This window comes from Mollisia scopiformis (genome assembly GCF_001500285.1).
Source record: "Mollisia scopiformis unplaced genomic scaffold LY89scaffold_12, whole genome shotgun sequence".
Classification (NCBI taxonomy): domain Eukaryota; kingdom Fungi; phylum Ascomycota; class Leotiomycetes; order Helotiales; family Mollisiaceae; genus Mollisia; species Mollisia scopiformis.
In genome coordinates, this window is record NW_017263592.1 from 234,448 (window position 1) to 256,209 (window position 21,762).

Consider the following 21,762-nt stretch of genomic DNA (forward strand, 5'->3'; position numbering starts at 1 on the left):
ACTTCTATTGTTATCAGCATAATAAATAGCTATGATATTTCTATCCGCTCTCAAAGTCACAAGTCATTGCACGGAGAATTCCAATCATCCCCCTTCTGTGGCATCAGTCTTACTGTATGTCAGTAACATAAGATGACCCGAAGCAGCCGAGATCGGGACACAGAAAGCCAGTACGAGGCCGAGACGACATACCTTGAATGATTGCGCCCGGATAAAATTGCCCGAGCACGAGAAGGCTGGGAAGAAGGTGGGTGATTCTTTGCAGAATCGCAGATGGATTGCAGAAAAAGAAAACAACATCATGCCACGAAGGAAAGCAATGACCTTGGCACAGCCCAATAAGAAGCAGACCCATGCCGCCCTTTCTGCATGCTCACAAGCCCTCGCATAGCCGCATATTTGTACCACCACACTGCTCGTAAGAAATCATTGATATATTATCTATTAATGTATACCTCTCTTCTCTCATTCATTGTTTCCAATAAGTAGCATACTTACTCGCCCCCTTCACCACATTCACGAATTCCCTCGCAATAGCCTCATCTGTCTGTTGGCTGGGATGCAATTCATCATACCACATGTAATGATCAAGCGTCATATTGCTCGAAACGCAAGTAACGCCCGAAGGGTCGCACTGATAGTAGGGAACGTCAACTATCGCTGGAGCTGTTAGGCCGAATGCGGTGGGGTTGTAGTAGAGGTCGGTGAGTAGACTGTGGACATCGTAGAGGGCGAATGAGGCTCCGGGATAGCGCTTGGCGATCATGAGTTCGTAGGGGGTTCGGTATGAGAAGATGGAGTTTACAAGAGAGGTGTATTCTTTCATCTTGCCACTGATCTCGGAGATGTTTGATGGCTGGATATTGTTAGTCTTGGGTTTGGACTTCGGAAAGGGTGCAGTACCTTGTCAGGCCAGTAATGGCTTGTGTTCAGCCCACCAGCGTCTGGCATCCCATAGAGTGGTGATAATTGCAAAGGTGCAGTGTTCATCAGCACAAAGTATCGTCCACCTTGAGCATAAATTGAGTCGAACCGATCAAAGATACAGTCAACGTAGTCAGGGATCGTCGTCATGTTGAGACTGCTGTCAGTCAAGAAAGCATCCACTCCGAGGTCATTTGTTCCAATCCACATTGAGTAGACCGTATTGCTGTCACGTCGATTCGTGTAGAGGGTGTTGGTGTGTGTCGTAGCATTGATGTAATCAACGTCGGCAATGAACGCGTTGACCTCGTAGACAACGTCTGGGAACGGTCCATAAATTGACGCCAAGTATCGATATACGATCTGGTTTGAACAGACAGCTCCTGAGACAGCATAATCGTAGAGCTTTGCTCCGGTATAATTCGAGACCCATCTATCCCATGTGATCCCGCCACCAGGAGTGTTGAAGGACTCTGGAAGAAGCAGTCCAGCAGGAGGAGCTGTACCATTGTGACTGATGAAGTATCCGAGGCGACTTTCGTCAGTGTAACTGTACACTGTCAGGAATTAATTGGCACATTGGATATTTTTCAGCACTCACCTGTCACCAAAAGTGACCAGGTTATCGAAATATGGGACCCATGAAGCGAGGACTCCTGCACTCGCAGCAAGGAAAGCAAGAGCTTGGAGTTGCATGATGAATTGAGTTAAAAGCGAAATGTAAAGCAATTGGGCACCAAAAGAAAAAAGAGAGAAAAAGAAACAGACAAGAGCCCACTTAATATAGTACTGTTCCTGGCGCAAACTTTGTAGATGAGCTTTCCATTCCGTCCTCCGCATGTTTTTCCGGATCATATGTGCTCTAGCATCACGTACACGGATGAGAGGAGGCAAACCTTGTCAAAATAACCCCGCGTTATTAAGGTACAGATGAGATAGACCGCAGCTTGTCGAATCACGGAACGCCGGTTGAAGTTATTCAGATGAGGGGTCAAGACTCTAGAGAATTTACATCATCTAGCGTTGCTCGGACATTGCAACGGCAAGCATGACGAGACCGAGCGAGAGACCGGCGAATTGGAAATAGATTGTACGACAGGAACGAGGGAGCCGACGGGACGGTCCAGATATGAGGAGAGCTTGATTTTGGTTGTGAAAGCTGGGGATGTCATGGTGTTTTGGTTCAGGCTGAATTGAAGTGGAGTGGAGGGAGATCTGCACGATTGTTGCATCGGGCCTCCGTACAGAATCATGTGATGACAGTCTAATGACATTATATAAGCAAAGTAGATGTCAACAGCCAGGAAATTTGCCACGATATGTCCTTGATCCTCTCACAGCTTTATGGTTAATCTAAAGCGCCAGAGTGGGGATCGTATCGACAGACAATGCCCTCACTATAACCGCCAAACGCTCCACACCTTCAATGAGAAGATCCTCGTCGGCCCAGACAAAGCAGACTCTGACACCATTCAAGAAGGATTGTTGACACTTCGACAGATCCGCTTCAACCAGGAACATGCTTCCAGGATGAAGAAGCAAGTTCTGCTCTGACGCAAGCTGAACGACCTGCTGTACTTTGACATGGTCGGGCAACTGAAGCCATACATAATATCCTCCTGCCATCCCACTCTTATCAGGCGGCGATACGGCCACTCCTAGCGGTAGCAGATACTCTTTTATGGCACTTATGAGTTTGTAATAGCGTCGAGCATAAGTCGGCTGCAATACCGTGTGCAGATAAGATGGCAACGATGTGTCTATGAGCTGGGCTAGTATCGCGGCTCCGAATTGAGATGCACATCCACCTGATCTAGTTGATCCTCTGTTTTCCTGTCAGCCTCTCAACCCACAGCTTCTGAGTCTTGTCTTTCATTGTACTTACGTTTGAGATAATCCCCAAGCGAACTTTGGTGTGCCTTCAGCCCAACCAGTACGCAAGCCTGGCCCCATGATCTTGCTGAATGTGCCATTACTCATGCTGTTACCGAAGTCGTCGATTGGGCCACCATCGAGGTGAGCATCGATGTCAACGAATCTTGATTGGCAAGCTGTCTTGCGAAGCTTGAATTCTTTGCTTGCATGGCAGTCCCATTGCAACATGTCATAGACATCGTCTGAGACAATCAGTGCGTCGTGTTTTCTAGCGAGTCTCACCAGCGCTTCTCTTCGAGCCAGACTCATGATTCGGCCAGATGGATTTGCGAAGGTTGGCACTGTGTAGATAACGTGTCGATAGAACTTGCTCCAGGTCCTGAACGTCTTCATAGAGTCCTTGGGGATCTGCTCTTGAGATGCACATCTCTCCAACTGTTCAGCTAGATATCCAATGTCGATGCCTTCGTCATCTTCGGGAACAGCTCGCAGTCTGCCAGCAAATCCAGCATCGTCGAAGACACGGCAGGCACAGAAGTATGTAGGCGCCACCATCCAGATGAATTGAGTGACAGACGGCTCCGTGAATGACTGCAGAACGCATGAGAGGTTCTGACTAGCACCTCCAGTGATACACAGACGTTCCTGGGTGATTGCTCGTTCAGGTGCGTAGAACGAGGTCAGCCATCCTGCTATCTTCTCACGCAGAAGCACGTAGCCATCGTCAGGACCATACTGGAGCAGACTTTCTCGAGTGAAGTTTTCGCTTTGAGACAGCGCTATCTGACTTGCTTCTTTGATGAGATCCACAGGAAGTAGGCCGGGGTTTGGCCAGCCAAGCCGGAAGTTGATCTCTGTGAGAGTTATCGATCCCATGCTTATGTTTTGGAAAGTAGTTCGTGTTATTTGATGTTTTGAGTGTAAGAAAGTGCGTGTTGTATCGGCGTTGGGTGACTTTTGTTAAAGAGATTGGAAGAAAGTATTATCTCTCAGATATGGGGATCACATTTGACCCTTTCTGAAGTCTCCGCTTCTCTCATCCAAAAACAGATTCCATACGTGCAATACCATGCTATCATTGTTCAATGGCTATGTAATGGCTTTCTACGAGTTTCGCTTTCTGATCTTCCTTCCTCGCTTTGTCCACTCCGCATTCGTACATACATAGTTTATATGCGGCACGACAGAATTCCAAGGGCATGCGTCCTGCACACATCCTGCACATGACGACATACAACCCAAGAACACCCTTCAATAGTTCGTTTCATGAAATTGCGGGGATCGGCCGAAAAACCTCGTGTTAACAGGGTTATGATTTGAGCTACATGAAGCGCGCCTCCTCGGTATGTCCGGTTGCATGCAACATTCTAAGCGCCCCTGCACGTATCATGAGACTGTAACTCGCTACTTGAACAATCGTTGAATGAAGCCCTTGCATCTCTTTTCGAACGATTGGACAATGGGAAGTTCCGAACCTGTTATTCCCGAGTTGTTGTCTGAGCCTGTAGTTGGGGCGCTAGGTCGCATTGGGCAGTAAATCATTCACAGGGGTGATCATGTATTCTTCTGACGTGGGGTCACACCCGTTGCTAGACCCGAGTCTTTAGACACTTCAAAAGTTTTGATCTTGGAAATTCGATCTCTAGTCCTGACTTTTTCTAAGTCACAGCGGTGTGGAACTACTTACGGAGATTTGAAAGCCCAAGCAAGGCTAGGCGACTCCGAGTTGACCCAAACTCAAGGCCATGTTGTACAGACTGTAGATCACGGTCGGGTCTTATGTTGATCCTCTCTTCTTTTGAGTCTTGTTTCCTACTCAGATTCAAGCACGAGCTTGCTTAGACACAAGCGAAGTTAGGTTCTTCATTCAGTCTTTGTTAAATAGCCTGACCTGATTCGACTGCACTCGACTCAAGGAGTAAACACTGTTGATGGTCTCAAATAGTGCTAGCTGTGTATGGAAACAGAGTTAGTGCGAGCCCGCCTTTTCGGCCCAGAGCTAGTTGAAGGCTAACGGACAAATGCCATCTCCTTTCATTTAAGTCTAGTTCACATACCGTAGTGAGCTATAACCAGCATCAGAAACCTCAAGATAGAAGGTAGATACCTAAAGAGAGATCGACAAGTGTTTTCAAGTGCAATTGCTGTCATATCATCGAGAGCCCGTCTCTGTGACGATTTGCTCCCTTGAATATCGCCAAACATACTCCAAGCATGTCTCTTTCAACAATCTCTATTGGATTCGAAAGACGGCTCCTCTGCTGATCACAAGAAGTTGTCCAGAAATCAATTCGAAAGAATGATGTCAGATAGAATGATGTAATTATTGCGTTGCGAAGATTCAAGAACGAATATCAATCACAGCTCAGTATATAAGATATCCTTTTCACCCAGCTCTGTAGAAACCATTATCACTCATCTCAGCTTTTCCCAACACAAGTTATTTATGTTCTCGACTGTCTCAAAAACAAAACACAGCTATCTTAGTCAACTCAAAGACTGCTCACTGCGCAACCCATCTTGCAAATCATGCCTTCAACCTTGCTCCCTACCTTGCCCACTCAGGTCGAAGTTACCTGGAAGGGACAAAGTCCTGACACCAAAAAGGTCGCGAAATCCACCATTAGTTGCAAGAAATGCAGCAAGGGAAACAAAGTCACCGTCATCTTCCCTGACGGAGAGTTCACCTTTCACTCCCAATGGCTCCACGACGCCCGCTGCGATGACGGGGCCTCCAGGAATACTGTTACTGCCATCAGCACGCAATCCGACGAAACGGTTCGCATTGATAGCGCAGAGATGAACACCCAAGACTCAATGGTCACTTTGGATGTCACCTGGAGTGATGGACTCAGCTCCAAGTTCCCCGTTGAGTGGCTCCGCGTCATGGCTCCCATTGTAGCTTTGCAGTCTAATGGAAACTCCGCCATCACAACTGATGCACCAACCCAAGGATGGACTGTTGAGAGTTTGAACATTCCAGATGTCTCCTACAAGGAGCTCTTCGATACTGAAACCGAGCCTGAGCGCATGGATACCCTCATGCTTGCTGTTCTCGATCACCTACTTGGTGCTTCTTCGACCGGACTCGTCAAGATTGTCGACCTTCCCGACCCAAACTATGAAGACGAGTTGAATCATGTCAACAACCTCTGCACCTTGATCCTCAAGAAGATCTTCGGCTCTGTGTTCATCCATCCTACCCGCGGGGCAGATAAATCCTTCAACGTCTCCTCCCGCAGTAGCGAAGCAGACAAGAGGAAAGAACTCCCAAACTACGACACTTCACAGGTCCTGCTACCCCACGCAGACCATGCCTTCTACGAGACGCCCATCCAAGTCCAAGGATGGTACATCCTCGAAGGCGAAAGCGAGAACACCTTCGTGTCCGTCCTAGCCGCACTCCAGACCCTCAAAGAAGAACACCCAGAGTCCTATCACCACCTCTGCAACGATCCCATGACACTAGGTCGCGTCTCCGCCTTCTACGGCGAAGCCGTCTCGCAAATGACCGTCGACACGGCTGTCTCCATGCAGCCCGGCACCAGCGACCAATTCAAGCGCGTCCGCTGGCACCCAAACTTCATCGGCAGTCTGCTCTCTCCCTACGAAGAATATGACGAGGCGCGGCTAGCGCAAAAACGCTTCCTTGAAGTCATGAGACGGGACACGCACCAGCTCAAGGTTAACCTTAAGCCGGGCGATATGTTCCTTTGGGACAATTACCGCGTCTTGCATGGGCGCGAGAAAGTCTTTGCTGTCCCGCGCACGGGTGTCGGGCAGACTGTTCCCGAGCAGGTGGTGCATGATAGGTATCGAGCGCTTTGTATTAGTATGCTGAGTGGGTTTGTTGGGGATCAGTGGTTGGTTCATATGCCGATGCCGCAGTTGAGGGAGATGGTGAAGCTTGTTCAGGAAAAGCGCTTCTTGGTTTGAAGGTGCTGCAAAGATGTACGAGGGAGCTAGTGCGGGGACGTTGGCTGTTGCTGGGTTTCTTAGATGTGATTGACGTTGTTTTCTTTGGTTCTGGAAGCAGGAAAATGTGCTGGTTCGGACGTCACTCTCTTGGATGTTTTCATAGTCTTCACTCTCTCGATCATTCAAAAGTACCATTCTTTCCTCTTTGGAAAAGTTCGTTTTTGCTCTACTCTCGTGAAAAGAAATCTGCTTGATGAGATGCTATTGCCTGTTTCCTTGTATCTCATTCGAAACTCACTAGATTGAGGAATATTCTTCACAGATGCAGTCTTTCTGAAAGGATCTTCAGAAGTTTTAACAGAATAGGCTCGTTGAGCCAAAAGCGCCGACATACAAGTAACGTACAAGTAACGCATACTCACCTTTTCTTTTGCCTTTTTCTGACAATGGCAAGGTTGCATGTAGCGGTTAGTGGATCACCGAGAATTTTAGATTACAACTGGGACGAGACATTGTTTTCCGCCAATGTCTCACATTTTGAATTCATGTTTTGGGTTATTCCCGCCTTGTACCGTTAATAAAGTGGGTTCTTTTCTAGAATTCCCCTGCGATTGTCAAGGGAAATAAACTGAGAGTCTGGAAAGGCGATGATCTCTCCAGACCTGCCCGGCAACGATGGCGCCTTCGTTACGACTTGCCAAAAGGCTAAGTGATCTGCAACAACATTTAAGCTTCCTGATTCAGAAGACTGGGTTATGCCCGTACCATGCAAACCAGAAGCTGACTCATGTTGTCATGCATTTGACACGAACCACTTTCTGAGCCGCCTTCCCCACAACTTACAGGGTCTACCATATATTTGCCCCTCCCCCACGAAGGCAAAGTCACACAGTGGCAAAACTCACTGAGACATACCTATGGACGTACATTTACGAGCCTGCAAGCAAGCCATTCCAGCAGATAAAGACGCTAAATCCGGCAACGAAAAAGTGACGTGCCGATTTTAAGCTTGCCAGGCTTTCGGGTTACACTGCAGGCACGGCACGGGTCCGGATCGCATTCTACATGCAGGAATAGAGTACCCGTTCGGGGACTAAGATTGATGAGAAAGTCCAACGTACTCAGCTCAATGTCCATCATGGCTACGACATCGATTGTCGGGCAAGGCCACCGTCGTCGTGTCGGAGGAGGCGATTATTGCTCTTTTACGACTCAGCGTTGTCGCTTAGCGGTATGGTACTTTGCCATCAAGAGGCTTCGACCTTCGTTTGCTTTCACGAAAGTATTGATTTAGATCAAAACCTTTGTGGTGTTGAAAATTACAAGTCCAAAAATGAACCCGAGAAGCAATACAATGTCGCCATCTATCGAACTTGACACTCCGTGAATCACTTCCCTGCCAATACAACAAACTTCGAAACACTGATACAAATAACAGGCCTGCTACGAGAGACGAAGACCAAATGTCAGCTGGAGAGAGACACTCTCTTCGACGAGTACCAGGACGAATACCTCTGGCCATCTGGTTGATATCAATCTCTACGCTGCTGGAACGATTCGCGTATTATTCTTTCATTGGACCTTTGCGTAAGTTTTCTATGCTTCTGACTTTCCACCGGTAGTCTGACGAATATTACAGAGAACTACATCCAAAATTCCTTCCATGATCCTTTACGACCAGGCGCCTTGGGAATGGGACAATCCATTGCGTCAATTCTGAATAATGCTTTCTTGGCTTTGAGCTATATTACGCCAATGTTTGCTGCTGTTATTTCGGATGAGCATCTTGGTCGATTTCGGACCATTTGTTGGTCTATGAGGTTTGAAGTCGGCTCCCAAGTGTTAAAGAATGTAGGCTCACTTCGTTGTAGTATTTATATTACGGGTGTTCTTATATTGACGATCACATCCATTCCAGCGCTGCTGGAGAAAGGTGCTGGTTTACCAGGGCTCATCGTGGCTTTGCTGGTGATCAGTGTTGGTACATCCGGGGTGAAGGCTGCTCTTCCACCTTTCTTAGGTACTATTTCGCAAATATTCCTTTGGTCGCTGTATAGACTAACTATGTTACAGCGGATAATTGCGGTACTGATGCCGAAGAGCTGAAGGTCACTAAGAATGGCGAGAAAGTTGTCATAGATCGTGATGCAACTAGAGAGTATGCCTTCAACATATACTACTGGTATGTTTGACAACTTCGCAACTGTCCTGCTCAATTTGCTAATATATGTCAGGTGTGTCAATGTGGGAGCACTGTCTCGCATCCCCAGTACTTTCATGGAGAAAGATATTGGATTCTGGTCAACGTACTCAATGTCTACCATTTTCCTGTGTTTGTCATTGCTGGTATTCATGTCCGGTTTCCGACTCTATGGTGATAAAATTCTTCACAATATGATACTCTAATCTACTGACACAATTTAGTCTACGCTGAGAGAGAAAAGAACGCAATACGGCCAGCGTGCAGTGCACTAGTAATCGCAGGCAAAAACGGATTCCGGATGGAGGCCGCTCGACCAGAAGAAGTCCGTGCAAGAGATGGTGGAGTTGTGGATTGGGATAATAAATTCATTACCGACTTGAAGACAGGGCTGATTGCATGCCGGACATTGTAAGTTGTTCACTCTTTCCCAGCAAATCGTCTAACACCACCCAGTCTTCCCATAATCGTCCTCACGGTGTGTCAAAACCAGTTATCAACGAACACCGTCTCTCAAGCTGCCAACATGCAGACCCATGGAATTCCAAACGATGTACTTCCCAACGTCAATTCCATCACGGTCGTCATCCTCATGCCGCTCATCACACACATTCTCTACCCCCTCCTTCGCCGCTTCAGAATCAAGTTTCCCCCTATCACTCGAATGGCTCTAGGATTCGCATTCGAGGTTCCAGCCATGGCCTTCGCAGCCGGCGTTCAAGGCTGGATATACGACTCACCACCCTGCTACTCAGCACCCCGCAAATGCGCCGCTTCCAACAACGGACTCTTGCCAAACGCCGTGAACGTTGCGGCTCAGGTCCCCATTTATGTTCTAGAAGGTTTCAGTGAAGCTTTCGCTTTTCCTGCTATGTATGAATATGCCTACACGAAAGCACCGAAGAGTATGAAGGCTGTTGTGCAAGCTATTTTGTCTCTTGCTTTTGCGTTTGCAGCGCTCCTTGGAATTGCGCTCAGTCCGACTTACCACGATCCGGAGTTGTTGGCTATGTATGCTAGTCTTGCTGGGGCTATGTGTTTGACTACAATTCTGTTTTATGTGTTCTTCCGGAAGTACAACGCACAGGAGGATAGCTTGAATGCTGGAGTCAATGATGACTAGACGATTGGCGAGAGATTGTTTTTAAGAGAAAGTGTGGATGGTAGAAGAAGTTCAAAATTGTAAGATGGTAGATCTATGTATTATTAGGAATTTGTAAATTATCAAAAACATCTTCTCAGCATGACTTTTCAGCGTTCCACAACTTTTACAGATACATACAACCTCTGGAGCTGGAACAAATTCATGTGACTCTGGCCAAGCTGAAATCGAACTAGAATAGACACCAAAGACCCAGCCCAGACTTCCAAGAAAAAAGTGCGGGCACGTCAAACCCCGGTATCTACATCTCAAAGCTTGTACCCCGCCTTCCTTCCGTCGCACGCCATACCCGCCACGGAAGATCTGACTGCTGAGTGTATCACTCCACACCCAACCAGATCACCACGGGGATATTCCCGTTCTCCCTGGCAAAGTTGCAAATCCCAATGCCGATCCCATCCCAGTTTTTCCATTTCAGGGGACGGCCTCCGTACGAAGCCACTGATATCATTGACGACGATACGGCGTACGGTACAGTCATAAGCGGTGGTCACTCATTGTCGGCCGCTCTGCGTGCAAGATTAGATTTACAGGGGCGAAAGATCGTGGGGTGGATGGACGGACACTACGTAGCTAGATGCTAGGGACGGGAGATGCGGGCGGGGAAGCTTAGCCGTTGCCGGGCTGTCATGCGTATGCACCGTATTTCAACGACACTTCTTGGCACTAGTTGCTTGTTGGTATATTTACTCCCGGCTGTGCCTCTCGTGTACATCGGAGGCGTTGAAAGTGTGGATGAGAAGAGTGGTTGAGATGGAAGGCATTGGGCTGGTTTGGGGTTGGAGTTACGTCTTTGTTTTGTGGAGGTGGCCCGCTTTTAAATGGGCTCTTATTTAATTGTTATTATCTAAGTGCTTGTCCTAGAATTTCTGTTTTTCTAGAAATATGGCTTAGCCTTTTTTAGCGCGGAAAACGGCAGCAATTACTTCAAATCAAATAAAGGTACTTTTTCTAAATGAGACCAGGAATTATTTATTTGTTCACCAAATTCATTGCTCTGATTTAATTATCTAAATTAAAGTAACTACTAGCATCATTGCCCAATGTCCTACTTTTGTTCTGGAAAATCTTCCAGGGTTTGAACTGACCCCGATTTAATTTGAACCAAATTTAAGTAGTGTTTTTTTGGTTGGTTTGTTGCGCTTTCTCTAATTCGCACTTGGAGAAGGTCCTAGCGAGACATTCGTCTGATGCAACCTTCGCTATTCAGAACCATGACACGGGTAACGCCATCTCCAGCGGTGCCGTTTGCCTATTCAGGATATTACGTGTTCTCGATCTTTCTTCTAACCCGCCGTTACACTGACTGAGGCCGAAAGTGTGGCTTGAATAAGGCAGATGCCGTAGTAGCAAAGCAAGGAAGCTCGTTCCAAGATTGACGGGTATGCATGCAGCTTATGCTTACTGATCCAAAGGAGGTCGAAGTCATCATCATGGGATTTTCATCATTTCCATAGACAGCAGGTCTTGCATGCACGGAGGCGTGCATACCTTACGGCCCGAACCCCAGGTCAATCTAGACTCGAGCCTTTATGTCTTGTACTGCCGATCTTTTCACGTACATTCTGGTTCTGCAAATATTCTTTTTCTTCGGTCTCTCCGAAGAAAAGCTTCATCATACGGGAATGCTTCTGTCAAGTTTCTCGATTCACGATTCTGTGTATGATGCCATCGATCTGCATCTTTCATGGTCCATACAACTGCTCGAAGATGAGGATGATCGTTCCCCCGAATCATAATTTGGGCTGAGTGAGATGGAATCAAGATTAATGGTTACCCGGTATGTGGAGGGCTCATAAGTGAGAGGAAGAGGAAGGACGAATCGATCGCAGGGATTGATACAGGACACGAACTACGGTAGGCTTTCGAATGAAAGAAATTAATTAAGGTAGAAGCTTGACCGCTATGTTTGCGTTTTGAGCACTTTCGCTTGTCCATACACTCTCAATAGTTGTCATAGTGGTGTTGTCTGAACATTGAAACCAAAGGTTCTTGATGGTCTCTTTAGTGCAATTCTCCAATTGCCTGTTCAACCGCAACGCCTCTTCGTATAGTTCGGTCAATCAGCAACTTTGCTTCCTTCCACGCCTGTAGTGTTGTTAGCCTTGGGCATGGCCAGCAGGTGTCATGAGCTTACAAAAAATGGCATGAAGAATAGCATCCTGTTTATAATATAATTCCGCTCTTCGTTAATCACTTTAAGCATTATGTCTGCGAGGCAGTTCGGGATTGACCAGTGCTGGCCACCGAACAGTATCTGGTCCTCTCAACCTAAGAATGGAAGATGTAGTGATCGACAGAAATCCCGATGCTTGTCTTGCTCCTTGTCAGCCATGGAAGTGTAACCTTGGGTGGTATTCATGAAGGATCTCATGCTAGCAAGGAATTATATGTTGGGCGATCTTAGCAGTTATGAAATGAATATCTTTGTCTTGTTAGATTTTCCTCTACTCCTGGTAAGCTCATACCGGCGATAAGTGATGAAGTGCATGTGCCCTAGCTGGTGGGACTTCCCGAAGTCAACCATCTCGGACTGCCCGTGTTTGACTCTTAAATGTGTTGACTTTTGAAGTACCATGACGTGAGGTTGATGATTATATCAACGATAGGCGCTCCTTGGAACAGCTTGTGTTCTGTGACGCACCGATGACATCCTCCCCGGAGTGTCCAACTCGTCCGGGGGAGTCTGAAACGTGATTTCTTGAGGTATATAACAAATGTATGAATGAATGTCTGCCGTAGTCCTGTGACCAGATTTGAATCTACTCGGCCGTACCTGTTTCTTCTTTCACTACACGCAATGTCTCAAATCACCCGTCATGGAGTGCGTACGGCTCAAGACTTGATCAAGCCGTTGATCAATCGCACCCCCGTTCTGGTATCCGAGAACCTTTCTCACATGGCTTCGTCGCCAGAGTTAAACATCAACTTTTACTTCAAATGCGAGAACTTGCAGAAATCAGGCTCTTTCAAGTTCCGAGGAGCTTCGAATTTCATAGCAGAGCAACCGAGCGAGAAACTAAAGAAGGGCGTAGTCGCTGTCAGCACAGGTTAGATACCCATAGTCTCGTAATGAATATGAATCTCTGACATGCCGCAAAACAGGCAATTTTGGCCACGCGGTGGCTCTTGCAGCAAAAACCGCTGCTCAAAAACGAAATATGACAATTGATGCAACGGTCGTTCTCCCCAAAACATCTGCACCATCAAAGATCGAAGGCGCCAAGAAAAACGGTGGCAAGGTCGTTCTTGCCGGAGCAAATCCAGAAGATCGTGATAAAACCGCCAAGAAGATTATCAAAGACACTGGTGCTATCTTCATTGGGCCCATGGACGATCCAAGCATCGTCCACGGTCAAGCAACGACGACGATGGAAATGATCGAGCAAGTGCACGAAATGAGCGGACAGAGGCTTGACGCGGTAGTGTTACCTAGTGCGACGGGTGGTTTGCTCACTGGTGCTGCCGTGGTATGCAAGGGCACTGAAACTTCCGTCTACGGATGCGAACCACAAGAAGGTGGTCCAGATTTGCAGAGCGGAATTGAGTCTGGTGTTTTGTCAAATCCCAAAAACCAAAATAGTGTTGCAGACGGCTTGAGAGCATCTACATCGAAGGGCAACTTTGATCTTATTCGCCAGAAAGATCTCGTCGCGGGATTGTACACTGCAACAGAGCGCGAAATCAAGAAAACATGGCGTTTGCTCATGGAGGAATTGAAGTTGGTCATTGAGCCCAGCTCGGCAGTATCTGTTGCACTTCTGCTTTTCAACGCGGAGTTTCGCGCGATGTTGGCAAAGCAAAGGAAGAATTGGAATATTGGGATTGTTCTCACGGGAGGAAATACAACGGTCAGCAGGATTACGGAGGAGCTTGGGGACTTTCAACCACGCTCGATCGCTTCGGAGAAAGATTGGAGTGAGATGTATGAACGAAGCGCCTGAGATTGTATGTCTGTTGCTGGTTTGATGGCGGGACGTGGGTAGGATGGGTGTCTTGGGGTTGAAGTTATATTTTCTGTAGTGATTTTGCCAAGTTGACTTTCTGGTTTCTCTATTTTCAGGATATTTAAAAGCTTGGGGTCAAGGTCGCGATTTCGAGCCTCGCATTGGCTAGCAAGAAACTCTTTTTTTAAGGTTTTATCTTCTTCAGATTGCTATAATCCGCGGTGTAATGCTCAAAATAAAAGTGTTATTTGGTTACCATCTTGCCAAGTGGAATTGTGTATAGCGGACAATACTAGCGAGTTTCAGCGTAAATATTTGATTGGTGTTCTTGGGAAGAAGCGAGGATTTGTGGGGCTGAACCCCTTTTGCTGGCGGATGTTGAATGGGATATATCTCTTTAAAGATTTAGAGATCTATACTCATGATTCTTTCAAGATGAATATATGAATGTGTCGAAATCAAGTGACTACGATGATCATCAGCCACGTGGTTAAATGATTGGTTGAAAATTGTTCAAAAGACGTCTCTGCAGGTACATTTGGCTCTTAATATCAGAAATTCGAACCCCACCTTCTGTATTCAGGAACTCGGACAACTAAAACAGCACCCGCAAAAAGATCCGTCGTATTCAACTGCTCTTTAGAGGCGTCTCGCTCTCGGAATTGACGGGTGTCGTGTGCCTTATTGTGCCTTTGATGGAAGAGTACTTCCGGTTTCGTCAGATTATCAGTACCATGTGCGAGTAGTCTCCTCCCAATTGGTGCTTCTGTTCGACCCAACAGGACGGTACAGGTACAGTACTTATTGATGGACATGTGCCAAGACTAGTCCTACGATTGGGGGTAGCTGCAGGGCAATCGCTTTGTGCACAGTGGGGTAGCTGTTCGAGTATAAGAGGGGTAGCTTCTGCCAGCTTCATACCTTTCTTGAGCTCCCCTTTGTATCACCTCTCTGTTCATCCATCATAGCTTCCGTAATGTATCACATCGCCTTCCTTGGTACTATCTTTGCGATTTTCTGCGCCACCCAGGCGCATCAATTGAAGCAAAAGCCCCTCGCGCAATACATATCATACTCCAGTGTACCTGGCTACTTTCTCCAAGACAATAATTCAACCAATTCTTCAACGTTTGACTTTGTCCGTCATCCACCCACTTATTGAATATTCTTGCTAACAGTAGATCAATTAATAGGTAGCAACAAATTTCGGGCTTATCAATCAAACTTACCCGACCGACGCCCAATTTGATCCAAAAAACACTAAGTCCCAGTGGGAGCGATTTGCCAATCAAGTTTTCCGATTGAACCTTGTTTCGCCGAGTAATATCGAGTATAAGATACTATTCATTGGTCGTCATGGTGAAGGCTATCATAATGCTGCAGAGACTTTCTATGGAACTCCAGCCTGGAATGTGAGTTGCGGCGAAGCTAATGGGTCAAGAATTCGGATGCTAACAATTGTTCTTTAGTGCTATTGGGCACAACTGGATGGAAACTCAACAGTAACATGGTTTGACGCTCACCTAGACGCGAACGGCGTAGCTCAAGCACAAACCGTCAACAACCTCTGGTCTCGCCTCATCGCTACTCAGAACATTCAAACTCCCCAGTCTTACTACGTCTCCCCATTGACTCGTTGTCTCCAGACCGCCAACGTCTCTTTCTCTGGGCTTGATCTACCTGCTTCTCATCCCTTCGTACCAGAAGTGAAAGAGCTTCTTCGCGAAGGTATCGATATCCACACGTGCGACTCTCGATCCAATCTCACGTACATCAAATCTCTCTTCCCCTCCTACACCATCGAGCCCGGCTTCACCGAGTATGATCTCCTGTTCCGACAATCCACCTCCGAAACGCCCACTGCACAAGGACTTCGCTCAAAAACTCTTCTGGATCAAATTTTCTCCACTGACGGAGAAACGTTCATCTCATTTACTACGCATTCTGGTGAAGCTTCTAGTCTTCTGAGTGTGCTGGGACATCGGTCTTTCAGTTTATCGACAGGGGCTGTGATACCGATTTTGGTAAAGGCGGAGACGTTGAGTGGCACTGCGCCCGTGACAACAGTGCTGCCCTATACAAGTCAGGTTGTTTGCAATGCACCGCCGATCACGAGCCAAGCGACGGGAACGTGTGTATGTTCAAGTGGTAGTACGATATCGACTGGGCTAGCAAAGATGAGATGAGCTTGGCAGACTAGGTTTTTTAATCAATTAATTACATGTTTGAATTCTCCTATAACTCAACTCCTTATACTTCCACCTTCGGCGCTCTCCTCGCATCAGAATAATCCTTCAAAACACTCCCTGGCTTGCCTGTATAACCGGTAATCTGCATCCACTCCTTGATGCTCTTAACCCGCGTTGGTAATATCTCATCCAACACCTCATCATCCCTTTGCAAAACATTCTCTTTCCAAGTGTTCCAAAACCCAGAGAAATTCTCTCTATACGTCTGCAAAGTATCGTCATCATGTCCAACCGAATGTCCGACTTTAGCATCCGGATCCGGGAAAGCTCCAGATGCAAAATATTCATCAAGGGTAACATCTCTGAATACCGCCTTCTTGCCAGTAACTTCAGTGAACGCTTGCGCAACTTCTTCCCATCCCACTTGATCGGTTGAGATTTTCAGGTTCATCCCACTGCTCTTCTCGGGATTGTCGATCAGCCATCTGCCATATCGACCGAGATCCTCTAGGAATATCATGGGTGGACGTCCATCACCGACAGGAGCCTTGAAAACCATGACTTCTTCCCCGTTAATCGTCTCAGGAAATGGACGCAATAGCTCGGAGAACATCTCCAAATACATACAACTAGTCAAAATACTCCATTTCATGAGTCCATCTTTTGGCTGAGCACTAATCCAATCTGCGACTTTGTGCTTGCCGTCGAAATGTCCAGTTCGGAACCTGGGCTGATATCCGCTGACTTTGTACGAGGATTCTAGGTTCGCCCAGATGAAATGCTTGACGCCGTGCTCGGCTGCGATTTCGAAGATACGGATGCCCCAGTATATTTCGGCTTTTTCTCCGATTGCGAAGCCGTTCGTGTTGACGAAGGCGATGTCAATTCCGCTTGAGAACGCAGAGTGAAGACCTGCTTCGTTGTAACCGTCACCTGATACGATTGTAACTCCTGGCAGGGCGGCGAGCTCGAGTGCTGGTTTGGATTTGGTGGAGCGGGTTAGAACGCGGACGTTGTATTTGGAATCTCGGGCAAGCCCTAGAGTTGTTTAGATTTGTTTCGGACCGTAAGTGGTACATTTTGAACGCTTCCCTTTCACGACTGATATTCCTTGAGCCCCGGTTCCACCAATGGCGAGGACTGTCTGTTTGGCAGAGGACATTATGTGATTGGAGTTCACTTATGCGGCGTGATCGAGATAGAATTATGTTGTGATAATGCTGATGCTGTACAGGGAAACTCTATTATAGAATCTTGATGAAGATAGGGCAAGTCTACAGTGGGTCCTTCACCTCCTTTATACACGCGAATCGCCCACCATCACAATTTCTCTTCACAATATCCAAAGTCTGATTTCTGATCATGACATGATCGCATATGCCTACTACGCACGTTGCAGCTTCAATTACCGCTTCGGTAGTCGTCAGGGGCTGCCAAGACCAGACCTCGCTTATGGCACCCTTTCGGACGTAAGAGCATGAATAGTAATCATTCTGCAGAACGTCCCAACAGCGAATTGCCGACGAATGGAAATTGATTTTAGATCCCGCAGGAGATCCCGCATCAAGATTATTCCACGAGGTACATGAGCCTCGCTTTTGCTAAACCCCGCAGTGCTGGTCCTTTAGGTTACGGGACAAGGGTGAGTAAGCAAGGTACTGTTTGATTACTGAACGGATCTTTTTGTCGTTCTTTCTCGGTATCCAGAATTGAGTCAGTGAAGGTATATATATAAGGATAGCGTACGCTTGGCAAAAATTCAATTCGACATTCCTAAACTCAATAGTTAGAATAAGCATCGTCCAAGGTCAAATCGTTTCCATAGTCACTTCCATATTTACCAACATCTAATTAATTTCTGCATCGCACCATCCAGCACCCACCATGTCAAACCCAACTCCCGCCCAACGCCTCGAAAGTATCCTCTCCAGAAACGAGTAACCCACCCCACACCCCATTCTCAACCCCACAAATCCTAACCGTAACAACAGGGAATACGCCGAAACATACAAAGCACCAGGAAAACTGATGGACGGCATCGAAAAACGCAAAAAGTCCGGCGCGAAATCAATGGTTATCAGTCCGCACACCCTCACCCAGCCTTTAAATCCTTACTCACAAAACCACAGTCGCTTGCGCAGATCCCAGAGTCCATCCTATGGAATACCTAGATTTGAATCGAGGAGGTTCGTCAATTCCAAGAGCAGAAATAAGACCATTAACTAATTGGAGGTATCTAGAAGCCGCAATTCTCCGAAACGCAGGAGGAAGAACACAGGGTGTTATTCGGTCTTTGTTAGTGCTGGATGCGTTGGGAGACGTAGGGACTGTTGTTGTTGTGCATCATACTGGTATTTCGCCGCTTCCCCATCTACCTATATATGGATCTTGACTGATGGACTGGACTAGATTGTGGGACGAGTCAGTTTGGGGAGAAGGGCGAGGATGAGTTTCAGCATAGGATAGAGGAGAAGCATCCTGGTCTTGCGGAGGACCATCATGGGTGTTGGGGGGCGATTAATGAGTAAGTCTTGTAAGAGTGGAAATTCTGAGAAGTGAGGAGCTGACTAGATTTAGTCCATATAAGACGATTGTTGAAGATGTGGATTTCTTGAAGAGTTTTCCGACGATTGCGGAGAATATGGAGGTCTTTGGTCTTGTGCTTGATACTTTCACGGGAAAGCTGAAACAGATTGTTTGAATGTTGGTCTGGTGTGGGGTTATTTGGCTTGTTCTATCCTGAGAAGGGTGGATTTCGCAGATCATCTGAGTCCAATCTGTAATTGTTGAAGATTGAGAATGAACAGAATTGTTTCTAGTGGCTCTAATTCTGGATGATGTTGGTTTTTCAAAGCGATGTGGGATAACCCATGCGACAATCTACTTTTCAACCCACGACCCCTCCAGCACGGACATTTTCGATAAACTTTCCTCAAACTCGCTCCAAACCTGTACAATGGTCTGCAAATACTCCAACTTCAGCTTCGAACCCTCGCTCTTCGCTAATGTCTTGGCCGTCGTGATCGAATTCGAAATCTCCCGACCGTTCATCTCCGTACCCTCAACCGCGTCCAGCGCCTTTTCAAGATCCAGATCGAGATCTTCTCTTGGAACACTTTCAAGGTTCTTTTTCCAGAGCGTACGGCGTACACATTTGCCAGGACTAGCGTATTGCAGCGCGAGGTGGATGCGAGATTTGATGGCTTGGTCGAAGACGGAGACACGGTTGGACGTGAGGAAGATGATACCTTGGAAATATTCGAGTTGGCGGAGGAAGACTGTGAGTTGTCAGTAAAAGAACGGAAAATTTTGAGAGAGAATAGCATACCAGCGACCATCGCGTTTTGTTCAAGCTGATCAGCAGGACCACTTTTGCGAGCCTCAAGGAATATATCAGCTTCATCGATCAACACGATTGCTTGAAAAGTTGAAGCATATGTAAGCAGGCGCTTAAGCTCAACCTCGATTCTCATCTGGTAACTTCCTAACTCTCCGGTCGAGATATTGAGCAGCGCTCTCTGAGTATGTTCGGCCGTCACCTCTGTACAACAGTAAGCATTTGTTAGCACGTGACCAGGAGGTATTCATACCTGCAGTCAAAGTCTTTCCAGATCCAGGTGTACCATGTAGTAGAACAACCAATCCTTTTCCTTTGAGGTTCTTCTCATCTCGAGCTTTGTCAGGAAAGCTATGGCCTGTAACGAGACCTTCCAACAGTCGCTTTTGAGGTGCAGGGATGATGAGCGAGTCGAGAGAGTTTGATTTCCATTCCACAGGTGACATGAAGTCCACGAAGAACTTGCACCACTCCTTCTTCTCGAGGGAAAAACCATAAATATATGAAGGGCAAAGTCTAGGATCGAGATCGTTGCTATGAAGGTCCTCCGAGAAATCGAGTGCGGCTGTTTGGTCAGTAAGCCAGTGCAAGCGATGTGGAGCATTGAAAATCATACCTGGTTTCTTCGAATCTACCACTTCTTCTGTATTATTATCTGCCTTTGACTCAACTTGTTCTTTCTGTGCTCTCGCCTCTTCGTTGAACGTCTTGGGATCGATGACCACCCGGCCGCTCATAGTCTCGGGTATGAAGGTTCCGTCATATGCGGCGTTCTCATTATAGTAATCCCAAGGTGGTCGCTTGAGATAGAGAAATAAGCCATCATATTGCTTGATGCAACGTTCGTTGATATCCAAATATCGACGTCCTCTGGCTGCCATCTTGTCTTCCAGAGCTAGTCTGGCGGATTTCTCAAGAAATTTCACAGGAAATGCTGAGAGAAATGTGATGGTAGTTGAGAACAAACCGAAGAATTCTTGGCGATCCCAGATTCTCAATCTTTCTCTTGACATGCCAGCGTGTTCGCCATCGTATGAGACGAAGGAGCACCCGATGTCGAAGTACTTTCCACGATTGAGAGATTCTCCATAGCCGTGCCTTCGCACTTGGAAAAGACGAGAGTGGCCGTTCTCGCGCTTGCAAATGATGTCGCCCGGTTTGTAAATCATCCACAGTAGTGGAAACGTGATGACACCGGTGTTGATCATCTCTTTGGTTTCCACGCCCTTTGGACCAGCTTCATCATCCAGATAGTTCATCAACAATTTAACATGGGCTTTTGTTTCGGTATCCCCAGAAGCCTCACCATAAGCACGAATGTCTTCACGATAGTGTACCAGCATCATGTATCTGTAACATTGTCAACTTCTGAGAGTTTCCAATCCCGGGCAAAAGTAGCAGCAACAACAACTTACGGTGCCTCAATCGTGAATTTGGCCCTAAACTCCAAGGCTTCTCCAGGATAGTACGTGATGACATCCTTAAGAGCTTTGAGCAATTGAGGCGAATTGATTTCCAAGGTGGTGCCAGTGTGGGTGTGATTCTCGTCGAAGGATTGTCTAGAGACCAACGCGAATTTGATGTATGGATCATCATCTTTAGACCTGCTATTCTTCTCGGTAATTTCAATCTCCCCTTTTTTCGATCGAAGCACCAGGCTTTTCAGCTCGCAACATTCCCCAGGAACAGTCTCGACAGGCGTCACAACATCTGGGTCAACGCCGATATTGCTGACGTCAGCTGCTTGGATATTGTCGCCCATCTTGAAGTATACTTGCGGTAATGTAAAATTCAAATGAAGTGTTTGAGACGATCTACTTGTACTCAGAGGAGACTGGGTTCAGCCTCCTCCACTGGCCGGAGCTGAAAAGGGCGGTTCACGGGGCAATGACTGCTATTGGCTGGGATCAACAGCCTGATCTCGGTGACCAGTTTACGAACATAGGGACAAAAGTCCGTGCGTTCAGGGCATCAGAATCATGAATTTTATTAATTAATTAGCTGTAGACCAGCCACATCGCTTAATTAAGTCGTGTACCCAGAAGTCCTGCTGCTCAATAAGCCCATTGATCCATTCCTGAGGAATTTTGTCCCATTCTTCTAATACTGCTACAACCATTTGAACCTCAGTTGTTGGCTGCCTTAGGCGCCTATGGAGAGCTTGTTTTATTCTCCTCCAGCACTTCTCAATAGGATTCATATCAGGGCTA

At 46.9% G+C, this 21,762-nt stretch overlaps 9 protein-coding genes across 9 annotated transcripts; 5 read left to right on the forward strand and 4 right to left on the reverse strand.

Moving 5' to 3' along the window:
• Nucleotides 1–382: 382 nt before the first annotated feature.
• On the reverse strand, nt 383–1,858 carry LY89DRAFT_63852 (uncharacterized protein). The gene is made up of 3 exons (XM_018211581.1): nt 1,703–1,858; nt 904–1,474; nt 383–856 (listed from the first exon to the last, which is right to left on the reverse strand). The coding sequence occupies exons 1-3, from the start codon at nt 1,777–1,779 to the stop codon at nt 470–472; spliced, it is 1,035 nt and encodes a 344-aa protein (XP_018071108.1). The 5' UTR covers nt 1,780–1,858; the 3' UTR covers nt 383–469.
• Nucleotides 1,859–2,252: 394 nt separating this feature from the next.
• On the reverse strand, nt 2,253–3,675 carry LY89DRAFT_707247 (aromatic amino acid aminotransferase; the record flags this gene model as incomplete). The annotated part of the gene is made up of 2 exons (XM_018217588.1): nt 2,253–2,749; nt 2,810–3,675. 2 exons carry the CDS (start codon nt 3,673–3,675, stop codon nt 2,278–2,280), a joined length of 1,338 nt encoding a protein of 445 aa, XP_018071109.1. The 3' UTR covers nt 2,253–2,277.
• A 1,491-nt stretch (nt 3,676–5,166) lies between these two features.
• LY89DRAFT_63859 (Clavaminate synthase-like protein) lies at nt 5,167–6,817 on the forward strand. The gene has a single exon (XM_018211587.1). It carries the CDS (start codon nt 5,329–5,331, stop codon nt 6,733–6,735), a length of 1,407 nt encoding a protein of 468 aa, XP_018071110.1. The 5' UTR covers nt 5,167–5,328; the 3' UTR covers nt 6,736–6,817.
• Nucleotides 6,818–8,180: 1,363 nt separating this feature from the next.
• On the forward strand, nt 8,181–10,040 carry LY89DRAFT_697126 (oligopeptide transporter; the record flags this gene model as incomplete). The annotated part of the gene is made up of 7 exons (XM_018216877.1): nt 8,181–8,304; nt 8,357–8,537; nt 8,589–8,737; nt 8,791–8,899; nt 8,952–9,091; nt 9,142–9,328; nt 9,374–10,040. 7 exons carry the CDS (start codon nt 8,181–8,183, stop codon nt 10,038–10,040), a joined length of 1,557 nt encoding a protein of 518 aa, XP_018071111.1.
• Nucleotides 10,041–12,879: 2,839 nt separating this feature from the next.
• On the forward strand, nt 12,880–14,023 carry LY89DRAFT_733763 (tryptophan synthase beta subunit-like PLP-dependent enzyme; the record flags this gene model as incomplete). The annotated part of the gene is made up of 2 exons (XM_018219842.1): nt 12,880–13,129; nt 13,185–14,023. 2 exons carry the CDS (start codon nt 12,880–12,882, stop codon nt 14,021–14,023), a joined length of 1,089 nt encoding a protein of 362 aa, XP_018071112.1.
• Nucleotides 14,024–14,985: 962 nt separating this feature from the next.
• On the forward strand, nt 14,986–16,212 carry LY89DRAFT_747893 (phosphoglycerate mutase-like protein; the record flags this gene model as incomplete). Its single annotated transcript, XM_018221142.1, has 3 exons — nt 14,986–15,164; nt 15,220–15,438; nt 15,496–16,212. The coding sequence occupies exons 1-3, from the start codon at nt 15,003–15,005 to the stop codon at nt 16,210–16,212; spliced, it is 1,098 nt and encodes a 365-aa protein (XP_018071113.1). The 5' UTR covers nt 14,986–15,002.
• Nucleotides 16,213–16,260: 48 nt separating this feature from the next.
• On the reverse strand, nt 16,261–17,459 carry LY89DRAFT_684819 (NAD(P)-binding protein). The gene is made up of 2 exons (XM_018214960.1): nt 17,308–17,459; nt 16,261–17,253 (listed from the first exon to the last, which is right to left on the reverse strand). Exons 1-2 carry the CDS (start codon nt 17,375–17,377, stop codon nt 16,277–16,279), a joined length of 1,047 nt encoding a protein of 348 aa, XP_018071114.1. The 5' UTR covers nt 17,378–17,459; the 3' UTR covers nt 16,261–16,276.
• Nucleotides 17,460–17,805: 346 nt separating this feature from the next.
• On the forward strand, nt 17,806–19,089 carry LY89DRAFT_63897 (carbonic anhydrase). Its single transcript, XM_018211598.1, has 7 exons — nt 17,806–17,857; nt 18,092–18,152; nt 18,207–18,295; nt 18,345–18,401; nt 18,456–18,566; nt 18,625–18,739; nt 18,793–19,089. The coding sequence occupies exons 2-7, from the start codon at nt 18,100–18,102 to the stop codon at nt 18,914–18,916; spliced, it is 549 nt and encodes a 182-aa protein (XP_018071115.1). The 5' UTR covers nt 17,806–17,857; nt 18,092–18,099; the 3' UTR covers nt 18,917–19,089.
• Nucleotides 18,640–21,431, reverse strand: LY89DRAFT_616276 (P-loop containing nucleoside triphosphate hydrolase protein). Its single transcript, XM_018210758.1, has 6 exons — nt 20,968–21,431; nt 20,169–20,902; nt 19,806–20,117; nt 19,544–19,756; nt 18,793–19,493; nt 18,640–18,739 (listed from the first exon to the last, which is right to left on the reverse strand). The coding sequence occupies exons 1-5, from the start codon at nt 21,312–21,314 to the stop codon at nt 19,096–19,098; spliced, it is 2,004 nt and encodes a 667-aa protein (XP_018071116.1). The 5' UTR covers nt 21,315–21,431; the 3' UTR covers nt 18,640–18,739; nt 18,793–19,095.
• Nucleotides 21,432–21,762: the final 331 nt, after the last annotated feature.